An 18140-nucleotide genomic window follows, 5' to 3' on the forward strand; every position below is an offset into this window, starting at 1 on the left:
AGGCTTTCATCAGCAAAAATGATGAATAGAAAGCAGGAAACTTGCCACTCTTGATAATTTCTAGTCGATTCCTTCATTTCTTGATATAATCTTTTCTTGTAGGCAGCTCTGAAACAGCTCTTGAAATCTGCCGATGATTTTGAAATGGGTAATCACTCTGTTAATCAAGAGATTATTTGAGAAAAAGTTTCTCATAAGATCTCAACAAGAAAGTCCAAATCTTCAAATTCTTGGAAAAATAATAAATTTATTTAACTAAAGAAAAAGGAGGGCATGAAGAAAAGTTGATTTTTTGTTGTTATGTTAACACATAGCATCTGTTTGATTAGAATCCATATCGAATGGATTGAATTATTTGGAAAATAGCAGATCCACAGACGACGAAGATGAAGAGAGCTAATAACCATGGTCCAACTGGATATTTATCATCTGCATTTTTCTATAACAGTAAAAACGAGGAAGGTGCAAGAGAAGAGAAGAAACCAAAATTAGAAAAGGCTAAGAAATTGATTACCAAGCCGGTGAAGATGAAAAAAGGGATGACTCAATAAACCGGTCAGCTGGTTATACTGGCTTTAATATTAAAGCAGACCGATGAGGAAGAGCTAATGATTAGTAAAACATTTTTTGTATCAAGTATACTTACAGTTGTTTTAGGAACATTTCCTCGGAGAGTCACATTTTTAGATGCCTTTTCATTGGCAACTTTCATTCGTTGTGTTTTAACCATTATCAAAACTTTAAATTAACAAACAATACAATAAAACTATCTAAAACAATTAAATCACTAGTTGGTCTAATAATAATGAACTTTTAAACAATTAAGACGTGTCAATTTCAACATCAACTATCCAGCATCATCAATCACTTGATTCTCCAGTCAACTGTCAACAAACTCTAATCCCTGATCCTGATACTAGGACTCGCAAGATAATTTTCACTAGCGTTAATAGATGTCAGTGTAATATGGAATTATTTTGCAAGTGTTTTCATCAATTTCAAATTGAAACTTATTAAACAATTGTAATAAAAACATGTTGGATTATTTGAAGTAGCTTTATTTAAGAAACTAATTAAATGCAGAAATTTAGACTCACTTTTACATTTTTCAATTTAGTTGATACGGAATAAAACTATTAAAGATTAATCATTACATTTCTTTGTAAAATACAAGTTTGATTGGAGTTATTTTTACTTGAGAAACTCTCTAAAAGAGAGAACATAAATAATTAAAAGACTAAAGGATAAAATTTACAGTCTAATCATTCATCCATTTGAATTAAAGTGATTATTGTCTTCTGCGTTGATTACTGGCCTGTGGTTTCTGAATTTGATAAAACGTCAGCCAAAAAGCGGCAAAGCGTCCATCGAAGGGAATGATCAAGGAACCCTCAGTTAATAATCAAAAATTTTGAAATTAGTTTCCATATTGAACTCTAGTTATGTATCCGCAACTGAATGCGTCGTATTTATACAAAAATATTTTCGCAGCAATTTTTACTCTTTTCTTTGTTTTTCATTATTTAACATTATGTTACCAGTTTTAATATCACATTTAAGATTGTCCTTTTGGGCTATCATTCTTTGGTAATTTCTGATAGTAGTTTGTTATTGGAGTTAATGGTTCTGATGGTTTCGTTCTTGATTTTTTACCCTTTGGTGAAAGAGTTCTGGGACTACGTCGCCTCTTGTTATTACGGACAGGACGTTTTTCTCCACGGACAGGAGTTGCAAAAAGATTACGTTTAGTACGTTTAGAACGAACAGGATGAGTAGTTTCATAGTCTTCAACGGTGATTGTTGGAAAGTTTTCACTATCAATGTCTGTAATTGGCTCCTTTTTCTCTTCTTTGTACGGTTCTATTTTATCATATGCTGTGTAGTTGCCGTTTTCATTTGGTTTCAATGGTTCAAAGGTCCATCTTCTTAATCTACCCTGATCGGTACCGGTGAAAATAAGACCCATCTGATTGACAGCTTCAACTGAGTCGACTTCAGAGTTTTCAGGTAAAATATACGAAGGCAAAATTGGTTGATCACCATCCTGTTGATGTTTAATTTTCCAAAGACAAGCACATTTGTCCATGGAGCCACAAATAAGATATTCATCGTTTAGTATTGATACTTTTGAGTAATTGTTGATGCGTGCTCCTTTATAACGACCAACAATTTTTTCTTGATATGGTGAATAACAATAGACTGTTTTGTCTGAGCACGATGCATAGAGAAAACCTTTCGACATTACGAGGGAAGTATAACCTTGTTTATCCGAGAAATTGCTTTTACCACCAAATGACATTTGTTTAAGAGGTTGAATTTTAGATGTTTGTTTACGAATATCCCAAACTTTAATCAATCCATCGCTAGCTCCTCCACTGAACAGATGATAGCCAGAAAACAAAATCGATGTTACAGCATTTGCCGGACAACTCCTATACCTTTTATATCTACGCTTTGATATTTTAGTCTCAGCGACATGAGCGAATGGAATGTCAAGTACAGGCGCTAATAAAATATGAATTGGATTAAAACATGAGAAAAAGTGGATACAATTTTCTTAAATAACTTACCATTACAGTCTCTGAGATCCCAAACCTTGACGTGTCCATCTCTTGCACCGCTGGCAAAAACATTAGAATCGTGAAAATCTACACTTCTTACCGAACAAATATGACTTTTCTCTATTGCTACTATTTTATCTTCTAGAAATTATAAAGAAAGTTGTTGTCAGTAAATTTAGAGATAAAATAACCATGGAATAGATTAAGATTAATAGGGAAAAAACTTACTGGGACGGAAAATATCGACTAAAGTAATGCTCAAATCTCCAGATGCGGTTAATAATTGTCCAGACACATCAGGTCGCCATTTAATATCAAAAATTGCATTCTGGTGAAGCTCCCATTTATATTCAGATTGAAGATTATGAATATCCAAAAGGTCGACAGTACCCACTTCATTGGCTGAAGCAATGTGTTTGCCGCCATCATAAGCTGTGGCCAGGATGGGAGATTCTATAGAGATAGCCTGCAAATAAAATGAAACAATATAATTTGTTATAATATAACCCAAAATATTAAATTAATGAAAGTATTGTGATCCAAAGTAAACAAAAATCTTACCTCTGTTTCGTATGTAATGTGATTTTCATGTGAACAATAAATTTCAGCAACTTTAAAGTCCAAGCTTAAGCGCTGACCAATATTGCCCCTTAATTGTGTGTTGGTATAGAAGTTAAGTACGTTCATGATTTCACTAATATATATTAAAACAAATTGTTGAATAAAACATAAAAAAAATCAGTTAAATAAATGAAAAACAATCAACCAACTTTAAAAAATGCAGCCTGTGTTAAAAGATGTTGTCTTGGCGCCAATTTACATTTGTTTGTGAGGGAGCAAAACAGGCGCTAAGATGACAAAGAAAATGTGCTGACCTCTAGCGAGTCAAGTTGTTTTGTTTACAAAAACAAAATTTAAAAGGAAAAACACAAATCCTATCAACAATAGTCTACCTAATTTCATCGTTTATTTCAATCGGAAATCATGGGTCGTATTCATTTGGAACACATGGGAGGAGAAAGATTATTTTCTTGTGCTTCTTGTGACACTGTACTAACTAATAAGAAAGAGCTTGCCTCAACACGGTTTACTGGGGCAACTGGACGTGCTTATCTATTCAAGAAGGCTGTTAATTTGACTTACAGGTAATGTAATTTGTATGAATATTTTTATTTTTTTATGATTTTATTCGTTTAGATATTTATTTAACGTTGACTCTCTTTTTCATTAGTGAGGTTCAGGACCGTCAAATGTTGACTGGTAGACATAAAGTACGAGATGTTTCCTGTAAAAACTGCGACAATAAACTTGGATGGATTTATGAGTTTGCTACTGAAGAGGGTCAACGTTACAAGGAAGGTCAAGTTATTCTGGAACGTGCTCTAGTTATCGAATCTGACGGATTTGAGGAGAATCCTCCACCTCTTCCTGAACAATGAACATATTAAGTTTATATTTAAGCGTCTTATATTTTATATTATCATCAACTCTAATCCATCTTCTCATAAATCATCCTAATTTGGCCAATCTTATTAATGCAATACCTTCGGCGCAAATTTCAAAAGTATATACTATTTCTCGATTCAAGCTTCTTTAAAATCCTTGAGACCGATTTTTCTTCTTTGACCTTTCATTTTATTTCATAAATTGCCTAAAAACTACATTAAATAATAGTCATCTTTTCCACTGCATAAAATCTTCCATGGCCTATCTTTAATTTGTTTAACTGCTTATTTTTCTAAGGAATTAAGCTTACTAAAAACCAGTCTTGGATATATATCAATGTCTAAAACCATCTGTCATTATCCTTCCGACGAAGCTCTTAATCATAAATTAACGATAAGCGATAATATTTCAGCCAAGGCTTACAAACATAATTCGAACTGAAATATTGAATATCCAAAATGCGAATTTATTAGTTGTCTAATTTTACAATAATTTTATTAGATAGATTAGATTTAGATTAATACTAAAAATTTTTACAAAACTAATCAAATCATTTAATATGAAATTAATGACATCATATTCTATCTGCATCAAAGTGACAGTCATTGTCAACCCATCCATCAGCATCTTGTTCAAACTTAAAGGTCATTGCCTCTTCAGGCTCTTCTTCAAATGAATCATTAAAGTCATCGTCAAATTTATCTTCATTAACCGGGCGCACAAATTTCTTTTGCTTTAAATCGTAATATTCCAACGAATTAATTGCACTTTCAAGATCAATGTGGAAAGGTAGCAGGGCATCATCAACAGTATATTTACCAAATCTTGTGCATCTCAATCGAATACAGGTAGCATTAGTTTTCAATTTGATTCCAATCTCATGAACCATTCTTTTAAGAAAAATTGGCCATTCATTAACAACCTGAAGCTCTACGGTAAAATCTGGCGGTTTGAATTCAACGAGTTTAATGGAATATATTATCGGCATACTTTTACGATGTGCTGGCCTCAATAAACCTTTAGAGGCAATATCATAGGCTTCTTGAGAACCAATGTCAACTGCAGCTGTAGTGTACATTAAAGTCTGATGGTTTGATTCCATTTTATTAAGAACAGATTCCAGTTTACCTCTCGTTACGTGTTCATAAGTCGACTTTTCACGTACTTCTCCTGAAAAGTCAAAAGATGCTGTCGCATATCCAAGTCTCCCAGTGACTTCGTAACATCGAATAGGATTAGATCTTTGTAGTTTTCTAGCTACATAAAATAAAAAAAAGTAATGAAAAACAGTGAATTGTATTGAAATAATTAATTTTAACAGGGGAATCAATTACCGTGATAACAACCAGATGCTCCAATGCCGAAAGGAATGACACCAGATGACATCCAATCAAGAGTATGAACACTAAATAATCTTATATCTTTCAATTGGTATCTAGGACCCACAACCAAAGGGTGATCAGCATAATTCATAACTGTCCTGACTGTCAAGTTTTCGTCCCTCGAAAGAAGACCATCAATAACAACTCTTGATGAGACAGGTCTTGTTTCCATTGAATTTAGATCTTGGTAGACAAACAAAGCATATATTAGATTAAATTCAGTAATCATGATGAATATTACTTACCACCTGCGATGACTTTACGGATTCTTTCAGATATACTTGATAAACCAATGCGAGAAGGTTTATAAACACAAAGGATTCCATTTAAAGCTTTGTAAGCAGTAATGGCACAAGATGTCATGTTTTTTAAGGATAAAGTACTGGTAACTAAACACAATGATGATTTAGTTTCGGTCTACTTTAAATTTACATAATTTACAATAATTTCTATAATTATCTAATAATAAAGACACATTATAATTGAACTTCATAATGTAAACATGCTTTAAATCGTTGTCATATGCTTCGAAAGTATCAAAATACTGAAATATCAGTATCGATACGCAAGGCGGGCTTTTTGATTTTTTCTGAATAAAATCTGAAGCGAAATGACTGCTGATTAATGTTATTTCATTGTATCAGGTTAATTAGTAATTTTTAAACATGAGCAATCTAACTTGTAAAAAAATGAGATCATGTGACCTAGACTCAGATAAATGATAGGATGTGTAGTTGATGAAATAGAAAGAGAGCCTGACAAAGTTGAGACCAACTCAATTACTCACTACAGATGGGTGCAGCATCTGGATCTGTTTGCTTTCTTTGTTACTCTTTGGGTTAGCTTCATGTGATAAATTTTTTTACAGATCAGTGTAGTTGTGTTATTTATTATTGTGATTGTAACTATTTCTTGAGATACTTAATCGCCATGGCTTATAAAATGCCCGATCAAAGATGGTTGTATGATCTATTTCGTAGGGTTGACCGAGATGGCTCTGGTGCTATTAATGCTAACGAATTACAATCTGCTCTTTCCAATGGGACCTGGAGTGCGTTTAATGGTGAAACTGTCCGTTTAATGATCGGAATGTTTGACAAAGACAGAAATGGATCAATTAACTATCAAGAATTTGTCCATCTTTGGGATTATGTGACCCGATGGCTTAACTGTTTTAAAAGCTTTGATCGCGATAACTCTGGAAATATAGATCGTGAAGAGTTGAAACAAGCCTTGACCACATTTGGATACAGATTATCAGACAGTTTTTACAGCATAATTATCAGAAAATTTGATAGGAAAGGTGCTGGTTCAATCTATTTCGACGATTTCATCCAGTTATGTGTTCTTCTTCAATCATTAACAGCAGCATTCAGGCAACATGATACAGACCAAGATGGGTGGATACAAATTGATTATGAGAGATTTTTAACCATGGTTTTTGATGTTTGTATTGTTTAATATTGTGATTTTATTATCTTTCTGTAAGGTCAAAACGTCCTCTCTTTCACATTTGTTTAAATAAAGTGTCTCTAAATTTTTAATGGCCTCAAAGGTTACTCTTTATTTGCTAAATACTCCAGAATATTCCTACTAACTCATTAAAAAACAGTCAATATTGCCATGCAATAGTAACCTTGATAAATCAGTCTTGTAGTAAAGTGTTGAGATAAAATGGTTCAAGTACTAGCTGTGATTACTGATTCATACATTGCAAAACAACAAATGTTAAAAAAGATATTTAATAGCTCGTGATTACTATCGAAATTAATCTCAGGCTTTACTACTTTACCGATTTCCTACAAAAGGTTAGATTTAGATTTTCATATCAAAATGATACAATGCTGATTTTTAAAATGATAAATGTGAGCAATCAAGCCAAAGCTCGGATCGTGAATCAAAAACATTTTTCACCCATTTTCATGAGGAAAATAAACAATTTCAACATTTTACTAAACCTTTTGTGTATAATTGAGATTGTCAATGTTTATGAGGTATCGTTCAAGCCTGTTGATTATTTCAACAATTGAAGCAAGAAGGTTAACTTTGGGAGTCCACTAAAAAACCAAAACACCAAAAAATGACAAAAATTAACCAAAAATTACCAAAATGATTACAAATTGGCCATTCCGTGGCCACACAATTTTTAATTTTTTATCAATAATGCTGAGTTTTTTGGCCTTAACTGTATAAAAAAATCAAGAAATATCATCATCATGGTATTGTTCATGATGCTCAAACCGCTTTACAATTGGAGTGGAATGAAGGGTGAATTACCTATGAGATACAAAATAATCTGGAATTTGAAGGTTAAAATACAATTCTCTTCAAACTTTAAAACTCTTCCACTAGTCCTTGCATATTACTCATAATTTCTGAACAAAAAAGTTAGATACACCTTAATTGTCTTGATTATCAACGGCAGCGACCTGAAAAATGATTAAAAGATAAAGGTATTGATAATGGATAAATATATGTAAATATAATATGAATGTATAAAGAAGAGAGTTGATCAGTCAATTGAATGCACAATGTTGAATAGGAGGGAACCCAAAATGGATAAAATAATAGCAATTGTGATGATTTGCCCAGCTGAGTGACAAGATAGCGGAAGAGGAAAGAGAAAGTAAGATGAATGAAAGAAAAATGATGAGACTGATGGAATCTTCAGTTAGTGGTTATTAGCCAAAGAAATGATTGCTTATATTAAAGGCTGCTGACAATATAAGATGATGTAAGTATATTTTGCTCTTGGAAAAGTTCAGAATCTGTCAAATTTTCAGCACATCAGTTGGCAAGATTCATGGTGAGATAGCAAAGAGAATCCGTTTAGTAACTTAAATTGTCCATAATTTAACACAAAAAGAATAAAATATAATGGTGAATACCCTTAGCAATTACAATTTTTGATTTCTTAATACATCGGGTAGGAATAAAATTCAGCAATTGGCTAGTTAAAGAAAAAAGAAGAATTCAGTGTTTGAAGAATACCCGGAGTGTGGTGAGATTAAGATGAAAGTAAGGTTATTATCGCAGGATGAACGGAGGGAGACAAATGAGAAGATGAAATGAAATCGATAAATGACCTTATATAATACTGTTTTGTACTAGCCAAGTAACAGTGAAAATGGTGAAACCCGTTCATTATCATCTAATTGACGGAAATGAAAAGTGTTTGGCCTGTTGGTCTCTTAATGGACGTCCATAGCTTAACTAATCAATTTAAAAAGTTAATCTCCTTGTTCATCATACTCATCATTCTGTGATGAGGAAGAGAGTAGAGATGATAGAGGGAGAACCTAATCGGCTACTTGATTCGTTGGATATAAAAGGCCTGTTGAGGTAATAAGTGACCACAGTAAAAAAACTGAAGAGTTCAAGTCTTTTCCCATTGATAGGAAACAAAATTTCGGTGAAGTGATAAAATTGTATCTAAACCAACTACAACAGCTCAATGCATTTCAAAGTTTTCCTCGTGTTTCTATCAACATTTATTGTGATGTGTTTAAGTGAAAAGCCGTACGAATCACCGACCACTTATTATAATAATAGGAAAAGTTCCAGACGCTCGGAAGTATATGGAGGTAGACCTAGAGATCGAGGAGTTAGATACAGAGGAGGATACCCTGAAAGTGGATATGGTGGAGGATTCGTATCACATGGATCAGGTAAGGCTTTTGGTTCAGGTTATGGAGGTTTCGAGGCATCATCTTCGAGTGGAGTCGGTTTTGGATATAGCGGTGGTAGTGGTGGTTATGGCTCTAATTTCAATGGAAGAGGTAAAACTAAAGGTCGTGGAAATGGAGCTGGAAGAGGAGGCTACAATGGTGGCAATGGTACACGAAAGTTTCCACATGTAACTCAACGAAAGACACCAACAAGAGGAAGAGGAATCAGTACGACTCAACAACGTAAAATGGGTTTGGTTAGAGAAAATGATTATTAAATTATTGGAAGATAAATGTAATGAGCAATAGCTTTTCATCCTCTTAAACTGGAGGCTGATACATTTTATTGTTTTAAAGATCTGTATGTATACTAAACCTCATTCTTACTAATTTATATAAACATATATCAAAAATTTTTCACCTTTTGATTTATTTGTCAACTGCTGCATTTGATTTGCTTTGAGATATAAGAGGGAAAATGTAAAAGACCTAAAAATAAGCGTTACATAGTTTACCTTATATCAGTGGACATCTTCCAATTCTGCGATTTTATATCCATCGGAAACAGAGCTTTGAAGGAAAGGTGACGGGACTCTTAAAGCTTCACTTGTCATTCCAGTGTTGGCTTTCTTACTTGTGTTAGCTCTTGCTCTGAATGTTCAATATCCCTTTTGAGTTAAGAGTTAAAATATTATATTGAAATATTTGGTCATTCAAAATCTTATAAAAGAGTTATTTCATTGTAGCTTTGCATTGGATTACTTATGCTTTCAGATTTATTCTTGATTATAAAGTTAGAAGGTTATTCAGACACAATCTTATGTGTTAGAAGATATTCATTATTTATTAATAGAATTAAGATTTTCTTAGTTATTCACTCATATTCTGTTATTGCCCCTAATAAAATCTAATGTTTGATGAGATAATCATGGTTTTAGGTGCTAAAATTATCAAAATATTGAGGCTCAAAGTTTCTAGGCCAATGGCCAAATTAATAGAACTGTCAATAAATTGAGAAAAATTTTCAATTATTTATGTGTTCTAACGATTTTTATCATCATTTTCATCATTAAGTTTCAGCTCTCTAACTCTTACGGTAACAGAAAGCTGTTGGATTAACTAAAAATCGGAGTTATCTGTTGTACTGAAACAAGGAATTCTATTTCACGAAATAAGTCCATTTTCTAGTTGTCCATCGAAAGTCACATCAGCTAAATGAGTTTCATTAAAAAATCCTATCTCATAATTCAATAAAAGCCGATCGAAGTTTCAACTTTGACCTCGATTTTCTAGAAAACTGTCGATCAGAGAAATTTTAATAGAACTAATGGAATCAGTTTTCATGCCCTTACAACCCTAAAAAGTCACAGCTATTAATTTGCGAGGAAAGTTTTTCCGTACACTCTTGGCCATTTTGTATTTTGGTTAATTTTGGCATTTTAGTGAACATCTTAACATTGTATTCATTTCGAAATTATTGTTGCAATTAATGTTGTTGCTACATGACCAACCAGATTACTCATTGGTTGTGATCAATGTGAATCACTGTTGATGTGAGTTGGGTTGACCAACCTTAAATGAACATTAAAGGCAAGGTTAAACAAACCAAAAGACATCAACTATGGTTAAGAAAATGACTAAACCGTAGAAGGGATAAATTGCTTTGCAACCTTTTGTTTCCAAGGTTTGCTGTATTTTACAATCGACTGATTTACCTTACAATTAACTCACCTTGCCTATTAGTCCGGGTTGACATATTAAAACATTGAATATATTGCAAGTTTGTCCTTCTTTCCATGTCATTTGGTTTTTTTAATTTGCACCAGTTTTTGATCAAATTGTACAGACAAATTGTGACTTACCTGCATTACAAGGTTTACCTTTTTTTACATAAACTTTCATTACAATTACAGTAATCAACTTCCGTTATCGAGGAAAATTAAAACTAAAAAATTGTCACAAATGTATTTTTGAATGAATGGTAACTAAAAATTGTGGTCATCCAAAGCCAATGAATGAATCAAAGCTGAACCAGTTTTTAACTTTTGGGTATTCTGGTTAGGTTAGGTGAGCCTTAGTTAACCAGTGAGCAAATAAGTGAAATGACAAATTGATTTGACAATTGTTAACCTTCAAATCTCCGTTTATTATCAATTTAATATTGAATGTCAACAACTGAATAGTTAGTCCATTAAATTGATGGTAAGGTCAGCAAAAAAAGAAGTCAATATTACAACAAATTGTTGTTTTCACTTGCTTCTGATATCGTTAATTGTGATGATAACAACAAGTCAACTTGCTATCAACATTAAGACTTGAGGCGATTATGTGTAGTAAACCCACAATTAGTAAACATTGACTGGTTTTTATTGGTTTGCTTACTAGTTAATCAGATTGATCTGATTGTTGATCTGATTGATAATGCAAGGTTGAAAATAAAGTACTTATGGTTAGGATTAGAATGAAAATAAATAGATGGACTGGAAGATGTTAACCGATTTGCCGTTAGTTATTATTATTCATATGCTTAATAGAAGTAAATTTTGTGATCTTTTTTACCGTCTTCAGTTTTCTTGTTTCATATCCGCATCATCATTATAATTTTTTCCTTTATCTCTTCCTGGTTTAAGATTATTCAGATATACTCAGAAAACCGGCTTAACCAGTCAAAAATTGTTCCAGATGAACTTAACCAGAAAATGATGAAAAAAAGTCAATCTCATCACAACAGCAGCAACCATTAATATTATTCACATCAATCTCATTTGTCTCTTTTAACTTAATAATTTTTGCTAATTGCTAATCATCTCAACAGTTTGATTGTTTGATTGTTACAAAATTTACATATTTAACCATCACTTTATACTAATATTGATGTTAAATAGAGCAACAAGTTTCATTGTTGGGAAAAAAATTGATCTTAACCTCAACCGTTTAGTTGAAATTGTTTGAGTTGTAAGTGTAAATAATTGTCCTCTAATCAATGATACAAACCTATCCAGTTTGATTGCGAGTTTAATCGGGATAAAAAGGATAGTAATCATTTTACATTCTCTGGTCATTTGCCTTGTAGCCATTTAGCAAAAAAAATATTAATATTATTGTATCATCGTTTATAAGTACATCAAACTCCACCATTTCAGATGAGTTTAACTTTTTTCCCTTCTCTTCTTCATTTTACTTTCTGTTATGATTATTAATACATCATCATCACTCTAATAAGAGAACAAGATTTGTAATGATAATAGTTGTTGATGCTGTTCCGAATGATAATAATACATTAAAATGGTTGTCTGGTTATTTACAGATAGAGTCAATTTAGTCGTTATTTTTCTGCTTTCCTCGCATCATCATTATCAACATCATCGTGACACTTGATAACAGGTAACAACAGAATATATCTTTGCTTTTATTTCATGACAATATTGTATTGTCAAGATGAATGTTGTTTGTTATTGTTCAACAATTTAGCTTTTTTTTCCTTGCTTTGCTCCTCTTTTTTTTCTTGCTCCAACTTTTGATTCAAACTTGTTCAGGTCAATTCCCTAGGCCAACTTTGAAAATTGTTAGACATAAAAAAATGAGTAAAAGTTTAACAACCAAAGTCAAGAAAGGTTGCAAAGGTCTGATGAAAATTGAATAAGAGCTGAAAGTTATGATAAAATGGTTGAATTGAACAGGTATTGACAGCCTACGGAAAATAAGCATCTTTCTGGTTAATCAATTAACCGGTATATTCCTGGTTTTGATGGCCAAGTCTTTCTTCAGACCATTGTCCGGTTGTAGGATAACACTGGTTGGATCCATCGACAGCAATACGAACCAACAGTTTAAATAAAATTGAATAATCTGATGTAATAATCAGCTTGAAAGACAGCAGACGTTTGCACTTGATCTAATGCGGAACCTTGAAATAGATGATGATTGTAATCCTCTTGGATGACGCTCAACGTCTAACGCTTCCTACACAGAGATCATTGGTACCAATTATTTCAACTGCAGTTTATTAAGTGTTTGCTCATTGTAGTGAACCAAATTGAACCAATAAACCAATCAAAAGTTGAATCCATCCAGTGACGGTAAGAGTTCTGGTTATCCTAAGAAAAAGTATTGCTTCCATAAATGTGATAATGATGATTATTAGTTGTTGATGTTGTTAATGATGATGAAAATGATGATCATGATGATGGTTATATTAGAGAGAGAGAGAGAGAGGAAGGAAAGAAAGGATAAATGAAAGTAAATTTCCGGTTGCAACTTATTTCATGAGGTTGTTAACTCATAATGCATATCTTTTCAATTCAATAACTGACTTGACATCTTTAGCTGATAGGTTTAAGAATCAAGAGAGAAGAAAAGAAAGGATTGAATTTTAACTACTTATAAATATACCAAATAATATCAACTAATAAAACAAAATTAGTCAGCAATTTGAGTGAAACTGGTTAACCTCTCCAATTGAATGCAGTGGACTTGTTGTATCCACAATAGAACTATTGATATTGATTGTTCACGTTCTTGTTCATGATAAATGATTTTCCAATTGTTGGTGATGAATCAAAGTAGGAAAAAACAGAACCAAATTACAATTGTTTAACACAAAAACAGAAAAAAAAACTAGATCAAAACAATTATAAGATTGAAAACTTAAAGAAAAGAAATGAAAACAAGTGAAAACAACCAATTTTTGCTCAAATTATAATTAATATTCAAAGTCGACCAAAGAGACAAATTAGCAATTCAAGTTCAACAAAAGTATTTATAGTCAACTGATTAAATAAGTTGAAAATGGTAAATTAATGATCAAACATAATTAAAAAAACAAGTTGAAATATTGAGTCAAAAAGCTGGCTTACAGCTGACATTTGAGTAAACATTTCAATAATTTTCAACTGGCGCCATATTTAAAAAGCAATTAAACCCAAGCAACCAAAATTTAGCTAATCAATTATCAATGAAACTTAATCAATCCTGGCAGTGTTTAATGCGAATTAAATTAATAAAAGCAGCCAAAACTACATGAATGTAATAGGAACTTTTCATCAATCTGAAATAACAAACAAAAAGCGGTTGTAGGTTAAATAAAATTTACTATCTATTCAAGATTTATTCAAAACTCAATTAACACTAATGTTTAACGGCTGGCTTATCAAGTGAATGTAATAATAATTGTTGGGGCGATAAAATAGTTTTAAATGATGAAGATTAAGTCTAGACTTGTAAACAAACATCAATGGTAATCAGGTAATTATGAATAACAATATTAATCAATCCATTATTTAGTTAATGATTGATGACAAGTAAAGATGAAACATTAATCAAGAATACAACAAACCCTTTGAAATGGCTTAAAAACTAGGATGAAAAAAGGCCAGATTAACACAGTATAATGTATCACAATATCAAGATGTAAGCTTAGATATGTATAGAGAGGCTAGAAAGGCAGAATGCACACAACAAACAAAATGTTAATAGTAGTTAACTAATATTAGATTAATTATACATACTAATAATATGAATTTGGAGTTGATATACACTTAAAAATATCACAAGTATTAAAATTTGGTTGCATGTTTTTAAAGCAAAAAAGCTTAACATGAACAAAAACAAGACAAGACATTAGGAATGGCAACAGTGAAGGCAACAGCAAGAAGCTGAAAAAAGGCTAACAAGTTCGGTGACCCTTAAGATGAAACAAGTTCGGGCGTCCATCATGATAGAATCATCATCCTTTTTTAGGTCAAAAAGATGAGAAATGGCCAGGCTAAATGGAGCTAAGGAGGTAATAGGAAAGGTAATGTTTAATCAACATCAACCTTGTTGTGAGGTTTAAATAGATAGGAGCAACACACAAAAAAAGATGAACACTTGTAACCTTGTTTGATGTGAATGGGAACATTATCAAGCCCTTTTACCTCCATTCTTGGATCTCTTTTTTTCAATCTTTTCTTGATTCCATTCTTCAATCCATTCACTGAATTTCAATTGAAAGAATAAAGAAAATTCCTTGATTATCAGGAATAATCATTAACACCGTGGAGTTGGCTAATCAATGAATCAATTCAAGTGACTGTTTGATTCTCGGCTCATCCATTCACACACCAACCTTGGTCTGAACAACACCTTTTGTTGTCCTTTTGTTTCGTGTTTCTTTTTTCAGGTCGATTTATCCAAAAGTGGAACATCGCTTTACAACAAATTATTAACCACCACCACCATTTAGATCAATCTCTTATATTTTGCTGTCGCTTAATTTGTGGTTAAACTTCAAATTAGATGATAATATTACATTGATGATTGATCGCGTTAATAATCTGGTTATTAAACCATGATTACTTCAAGCTTGCGACTTGTTTTAAATTTCATTTGACATTTTTGTTTTTGGCAAACATTTCAATCACATTATGTTGTTACTTTTATGACCGGTCCAAACACATGACACATTTACTCCTCAATTCAATATTTTGGTTGTTAACCAGAGTCTTGTCGAGATTGTCTATCCAACCAAATCAGCTTCATTTTTATATTCATCACCTCATAATAGACAAAGACAGGAAATTTAATTAATAACGGAAATTATTTCGCTAATCATGCATGCAAGTTAAAGGTTGATTTTTCAACGACTAGAAATGCTACTTCTGAGATCCGGTTTAGGAATCCAAACAATCAATAGATTTTTTTCAATCAATAAACAAATATCATATCCATAATCATCAAGCATCGTTATAATAATCATTATAATGGTTATTAACATCATCCTAACCATCAACAGCATCATTATCATCCTCATTTGGGTATCATCGGGATCATATGATTGGTATCATCATTTGGATAGTTTTAACTCAGTCAATGAAAGAAAAAGAAAACAATTAGTTAAAGAAAAATAAGTAAACTGTATTAATTTAGTTGTTGTCAAGGTTAATTTGAGATTTGCAATTGTACTATTTACTTGTTGATTTATAATGTAAGAAATATTGTCCATTTTTTTTATTAAAAAGCTCTTGGTTGGATCCTTTACAGTATTAATGATTTTTGATACAATAAATAGGATTTAAGAGTATTAGGTAATGTTAGTTCTGTTTGCAGTCTATGAAGACGCTGTTTCCCTATCTGCTTCCTAATGACTCGTCGACATATATCTTTGAGAGGTAACGGTTCCGCTGTTAGAAAAGACAAAAGCAAAGGTGAAAGATTAGGATTAGCAACATGTAAATACTTTTTTGTTTCTCCAAGAGAGTATGGAAAGATGTAAAGAGTGGGAGATGCTGGAACATATGTATAAGGAAGAGGTAGATGGTTAATCACGGAAGCTCAATGATTCAATGAGTGAGCAAGTGAATCCGAGAGAGAGATCAACATACTACACCAAGAAAGTGACTGAGCGTGAGAGAGAAAGCTGAGTGAAAGAATATTGAACTCTGAAGGGTTAATCACTTGAATAGTAACAACAATAAAAGAAAGACTATTTTTCATCTTTCGCTCTTCCTCTTCCTCTTTCACTCATGATGTTTCTGCTCCTTCTTTCCAGGAAAAAAAACCTGAATAAGATAATTTGACATCATTTTTTCTTTCTCCCTCTGAACTTGACATGAGATGAGATGATCTTCATCATTATCATCGCCATTACCATTATTGTTGTAATCATTGTCATTGTCGCTATTGGTGTAATCACTATTTTTTCAGGAATGATTAAACTTTTGAAAATGTCAATCGGAACTTCGATAACTTCCTAAAACAGGTTTTCTCATCCTGAAGATCGCTTTAATTAGCACAATCATAGGAGATTGATTGATTTGCTTGCATTTTTCAAGATCAAATATATCAAATAGCATTAAAGCTTGAACTTGACCTTAGGAAGATGGTTGAAGAATACGAAATATTTCGTGGAAATGACAAAACGGCACTACTTACGGTCAAGTCCTCCAAGGTATTTCATAGTAATCTCACAATGTCCCCAAACGGCACTAACAATGGGATATAATTTTTTCCCTTTAAGTCCACTGAAGGCAACTCCAAGGTATTGATTGTCAACGATAAATGAAAGTGTTCCCTCATCCATATCAAGAACAGTTAGAAAACTATCTGGAACATTAAAAGTTTCGTCCGGTCTAAGGTAAGCAGGATAGGTTCGTCCGGTGGTGTTATTTTTGGAATCATGATACAACAAACTACGGCCCAAGTCCCAGCCCCAAGATTCTGTATTAGAACCGACCAGTGACTGATAACCTTGGGTATGAAGTGGAGCTTCTGAAGTGGCTACACCAACCACAGCATGTGTCCCTCGTTGCCTTGTATTCCAGGTTATCTCCCAAAGATGCATTCCTCGGGTATAACCCATTTTGCCTCTTATACAATCGGTACTTTGAGCCATAGGGTGTCGGTGGAGGGTATAAATATCGTCATCTTTTATGAAAATATTGAGTGACCTGTCATCTGGGTTCCAGGCATGTTGTGACATCACTTCATTGTCAACAGGAGGCATATCTAAAAGAACATCAAGTCGACCTGGGCGACCTGAATCACCGCAATCACCAGTTCCACATAGTCCACCTCCGTAACCTGGGCCCCCATTTGAGGTTAAATGTTTACGAGTTGTTGACCAGTTTCCTGGAGAACAATGAATTGACCGATCATCACGGTTACTCCCATTGGAGCAGCTTTTATTAAAGGAAGAAGTTTTCTGACCCATTAACCAATGATAACCACAATAGATCAGATTACTTTGGATTTGACGGTAAGCCACCCAGCCTCTGGAACCAGAGATTAAATAATAAAGTAAAATAATTGTCATACATGTACAAAATTATACAGAAATAGATTAATCCATTCACAGTCAGATACACAAAGATCACAGATCACCAGAAAATATCACAGTAAAACAACTGAAAACAAAGTTAATAAACACAACAAAATCAAAACTAAAAACTTGTTCGATGTTTCTTCCTTCTTTTCTTCAACAGCTCAGTTAATGTCAGCAACCTCTACACTTCTTTCTCCCCACTTTTCTCTCTCTCTCTCTTTCTCTCTTTTCATCTCTCTTTCAAACCAGAATAATGACTCTCAGAGCCATCTATTATCTTAAC

General features: G+C 32.8%; 6 protein-coding genes and 1 long non-coding RNA gene across 7 annotated transcripts; 2 read left to right on the forward strand and 5 right to left on the reverse strand.

The window, feature by feature from the left end:
• Positions 1-227: 227 nt before the first annotated feature.
• LOC107368664 (stress-associated endoplasmic reticulum protein 2-like) lies at positions 228-860 on the reverse strand. The gene is made up of 2 exons (XM_089268423.1): positions 647-860; positions 228-439 (listed from the first exon to the last, which is right to left on the reverse strand). Exons 1-2 carry the CDS (start codon positions 728-730, stop codon positions 326-328), a joined length of 198 nt encoding a protein of 65 aa, XP_089124549.1. The 5' UTR covers positions 731-860; the 3' UTR covers positions 228-325.
• A 177-nt stretch (positions 861-1037) lies between these two features.
• On the reverse strand, positions 1038-3340 carry l(2)dtl (WD40 domain-containing protein denticleless). The gene is made up of 4 exons (XM_015936661.2): positions 3123-3340; positions 2790-3027; positions 2571-2702; positions 1038-2505 (listed from the first exon to the last, which is right to left on the reverse strand). Exons 1-4 carry the CDS (start codon positions 3246-3248, stop codon positions 1556-1558), a joined length of 1446 nt encoding a protein of 481 aa, XP_015792147.1. The 5' UTR covers positions 3249-3340; the 3' UTR covers positions 1038-1555.
• Positions 3341-3501: 161 nt separating this feature from the next.
• Positions 3502-4257, forward strand: Ype (yippee zinc finger protein). The gene is made up of 2 exons (XM_015936665.3): positions 3502-3706; positions 3793-4257. Exons 1-2 carry the CDS (start codon positions 3546-3548, stop codon positions 3998-4000), a joined length of 369 nt encoding a protein of 122 aa, XP_015792151.1. The 5' UTR covers positions 3502-3545; the 3' UTR covers positions 4001-4257.
• Positions 4258-4452: 195 nt separating this feature from the next.
• On the reverse strand, positions 4453-5902 carry LOC107368781 (pseudouridylate synthase TRUB2, mitochondrial). Its single transcript, XM_015936663.3, has 3 exons — positions 5635-5902; positions 5342-5572; positions 4453-5264 (listed from the first exon to the last, which is right to left on the reverse strand). The coding sequence occupies exons 1-3, from the start codon at positions 5750-5752 to the stop codon at positions 4582-4584; spliced, it is 1032 nt and encodes a 343-aa protein (XP_015792149.2). The 5' UTR covers positions 5753-5902; the 3' UTR covers positions 4453-4581.
• Positions 5903-6184: 282 nt separating this feature from the next.
• LOC107368782 (programmed cell death protein 6) lies at positions 6185-6933 on the forward strand. The gene has a single exon (XM_015936664.3). It carries the CDS (start codon positions 6320-6322, stop codon positions 6848-6850), a length of 531 nt encoding a protein of 176 aa, XP_015792150.1. The 5' UTR covers positions 6185-6319; the 3' UTR covers positions 6851-6933.
• Positions 6934-12054: 5121 nt separating this feature from the next.
• Positions 12055-13896, reverse strand: LOC149093670 (uncharacterized). Its single transcript, XR_016199317.1, has 2 exons — positions 13450-13896; positions 12055-13170 (listed from the first exon to the last, which is right to left on the reverse strand). It is a non-coding gene; the product is annotated as an uncharacterized LOC149093670 (long non-coding RNA).
• A 2034-nt stretch (positions 13897-15930) lies between these two features.
• Positions 15931-18013, reverse strand: LOC107368694 (SPRY domain-containing SOCS box protein 4). The gene is made up of 2 exons (XM_015936563.3): positions 16969-18013; positions 15931-16217 (listed from the first exon to the last, which is right to left on the reverse strand). The coding sequence occupies exons 1-2, from the start codon at positions 17846-17848 to the stop codon at positions 16072-16074; spliced, it is 1026 nt and encodes a 341-aa protein (XP_015792049.2). The 5' UTR covers positions 17849-18013; the 3' UTR covers positions 15931-16071.
• Positions 18014-18140: the final 127 nt, after the last annotated feature.

The sequence above is a fragment of the Tetranychus urticae genome, chromosome 2 (genome assembly GCF_039701765.1).
Source record: "Tetranychus urticae isolate SD_2017Ah chromosome 2, NJAU_TeUrti_SD_1.0, whole genome shotgun sequence".
NCBI lineage: Eukaryota > Metazoa > Arthropoda > Arachnida > Trombidiformes > Tetranychidae > Tetranychus > Tetranychus urticae.

Excerpts from the sequence above, each read along its gene's own strand:
- LOC107368664 (XM_089268423.1), bottom strand. The coding sequence starts at position 730 with ATGGTTAAAACACAACGAATGAAAGTTGCCAATGAAAAGGCATCTAAA. Across the intron at positions 440-646 it reads GAAATGTTCCTAAAACAACT|AAAAATGCAGATGATAAATA; the intron begins GTAAGTATACTT and ends TTACTGTTATAG.
- Ype (XM_015936665.3), top strand. The coding sequence starts at position 3,546 with ATGGGTCGTATTCATTTGGAACACATGGGAGGAGAAAGATTATTTTCT. Across the intron at positions 3,707-3,792 it reads GCTGTTAATTTGACTTACAG|TGAGGTTCAGGACCGTCAAA; the intron begins GTAATGTAATTT and ends CTTTTTCATTAG.
- LOC107368781 (XM_015936663.3), bottom strand. The coding sequence starts at position 5,752 with ATGACATCTTGTGCCATTACTGCTTACAAAGCTTTAAATGGAATCCTT. Across the intron at positions 5,573-5,634 it reads CCGTAAAGTCATCGCAGGTG|ATCTAAATTCAATGGAAACA; the intron begins GTAAGTAATATT and ends TTGTCTACCAAG. Across the intron at positions 5,265-5,341 it reads AGCATCTGGTTGTTATCACG|CTAGAAAACTACAAAGATCT; the intron begins GTAATTGATTCC and ends TATTTTATGTAG.
- LOC107368782 (XM_015936664.3), top strand. The coding sequence starts at position 6,320 with ATGGCTTATAAAATGCCCGATCAAAGATGGTTGTATGATCTATTTCGT.
- LOC107368694 (XM_015936563.3), bottom strand. The coding sequence starts at position 17,848 with ATGACAATTATTTTACTTTATTATTTAATCTCTGGTTCCAGAGGCTGG. Across the intron at positions 16,218-16,968 it reads ATACCTTGGAGGACTTGACC|CGGAACCGTTACCTCTCAAA; the intron begins GTAAGTAGTGCC and ends CTTTTCTAACAG.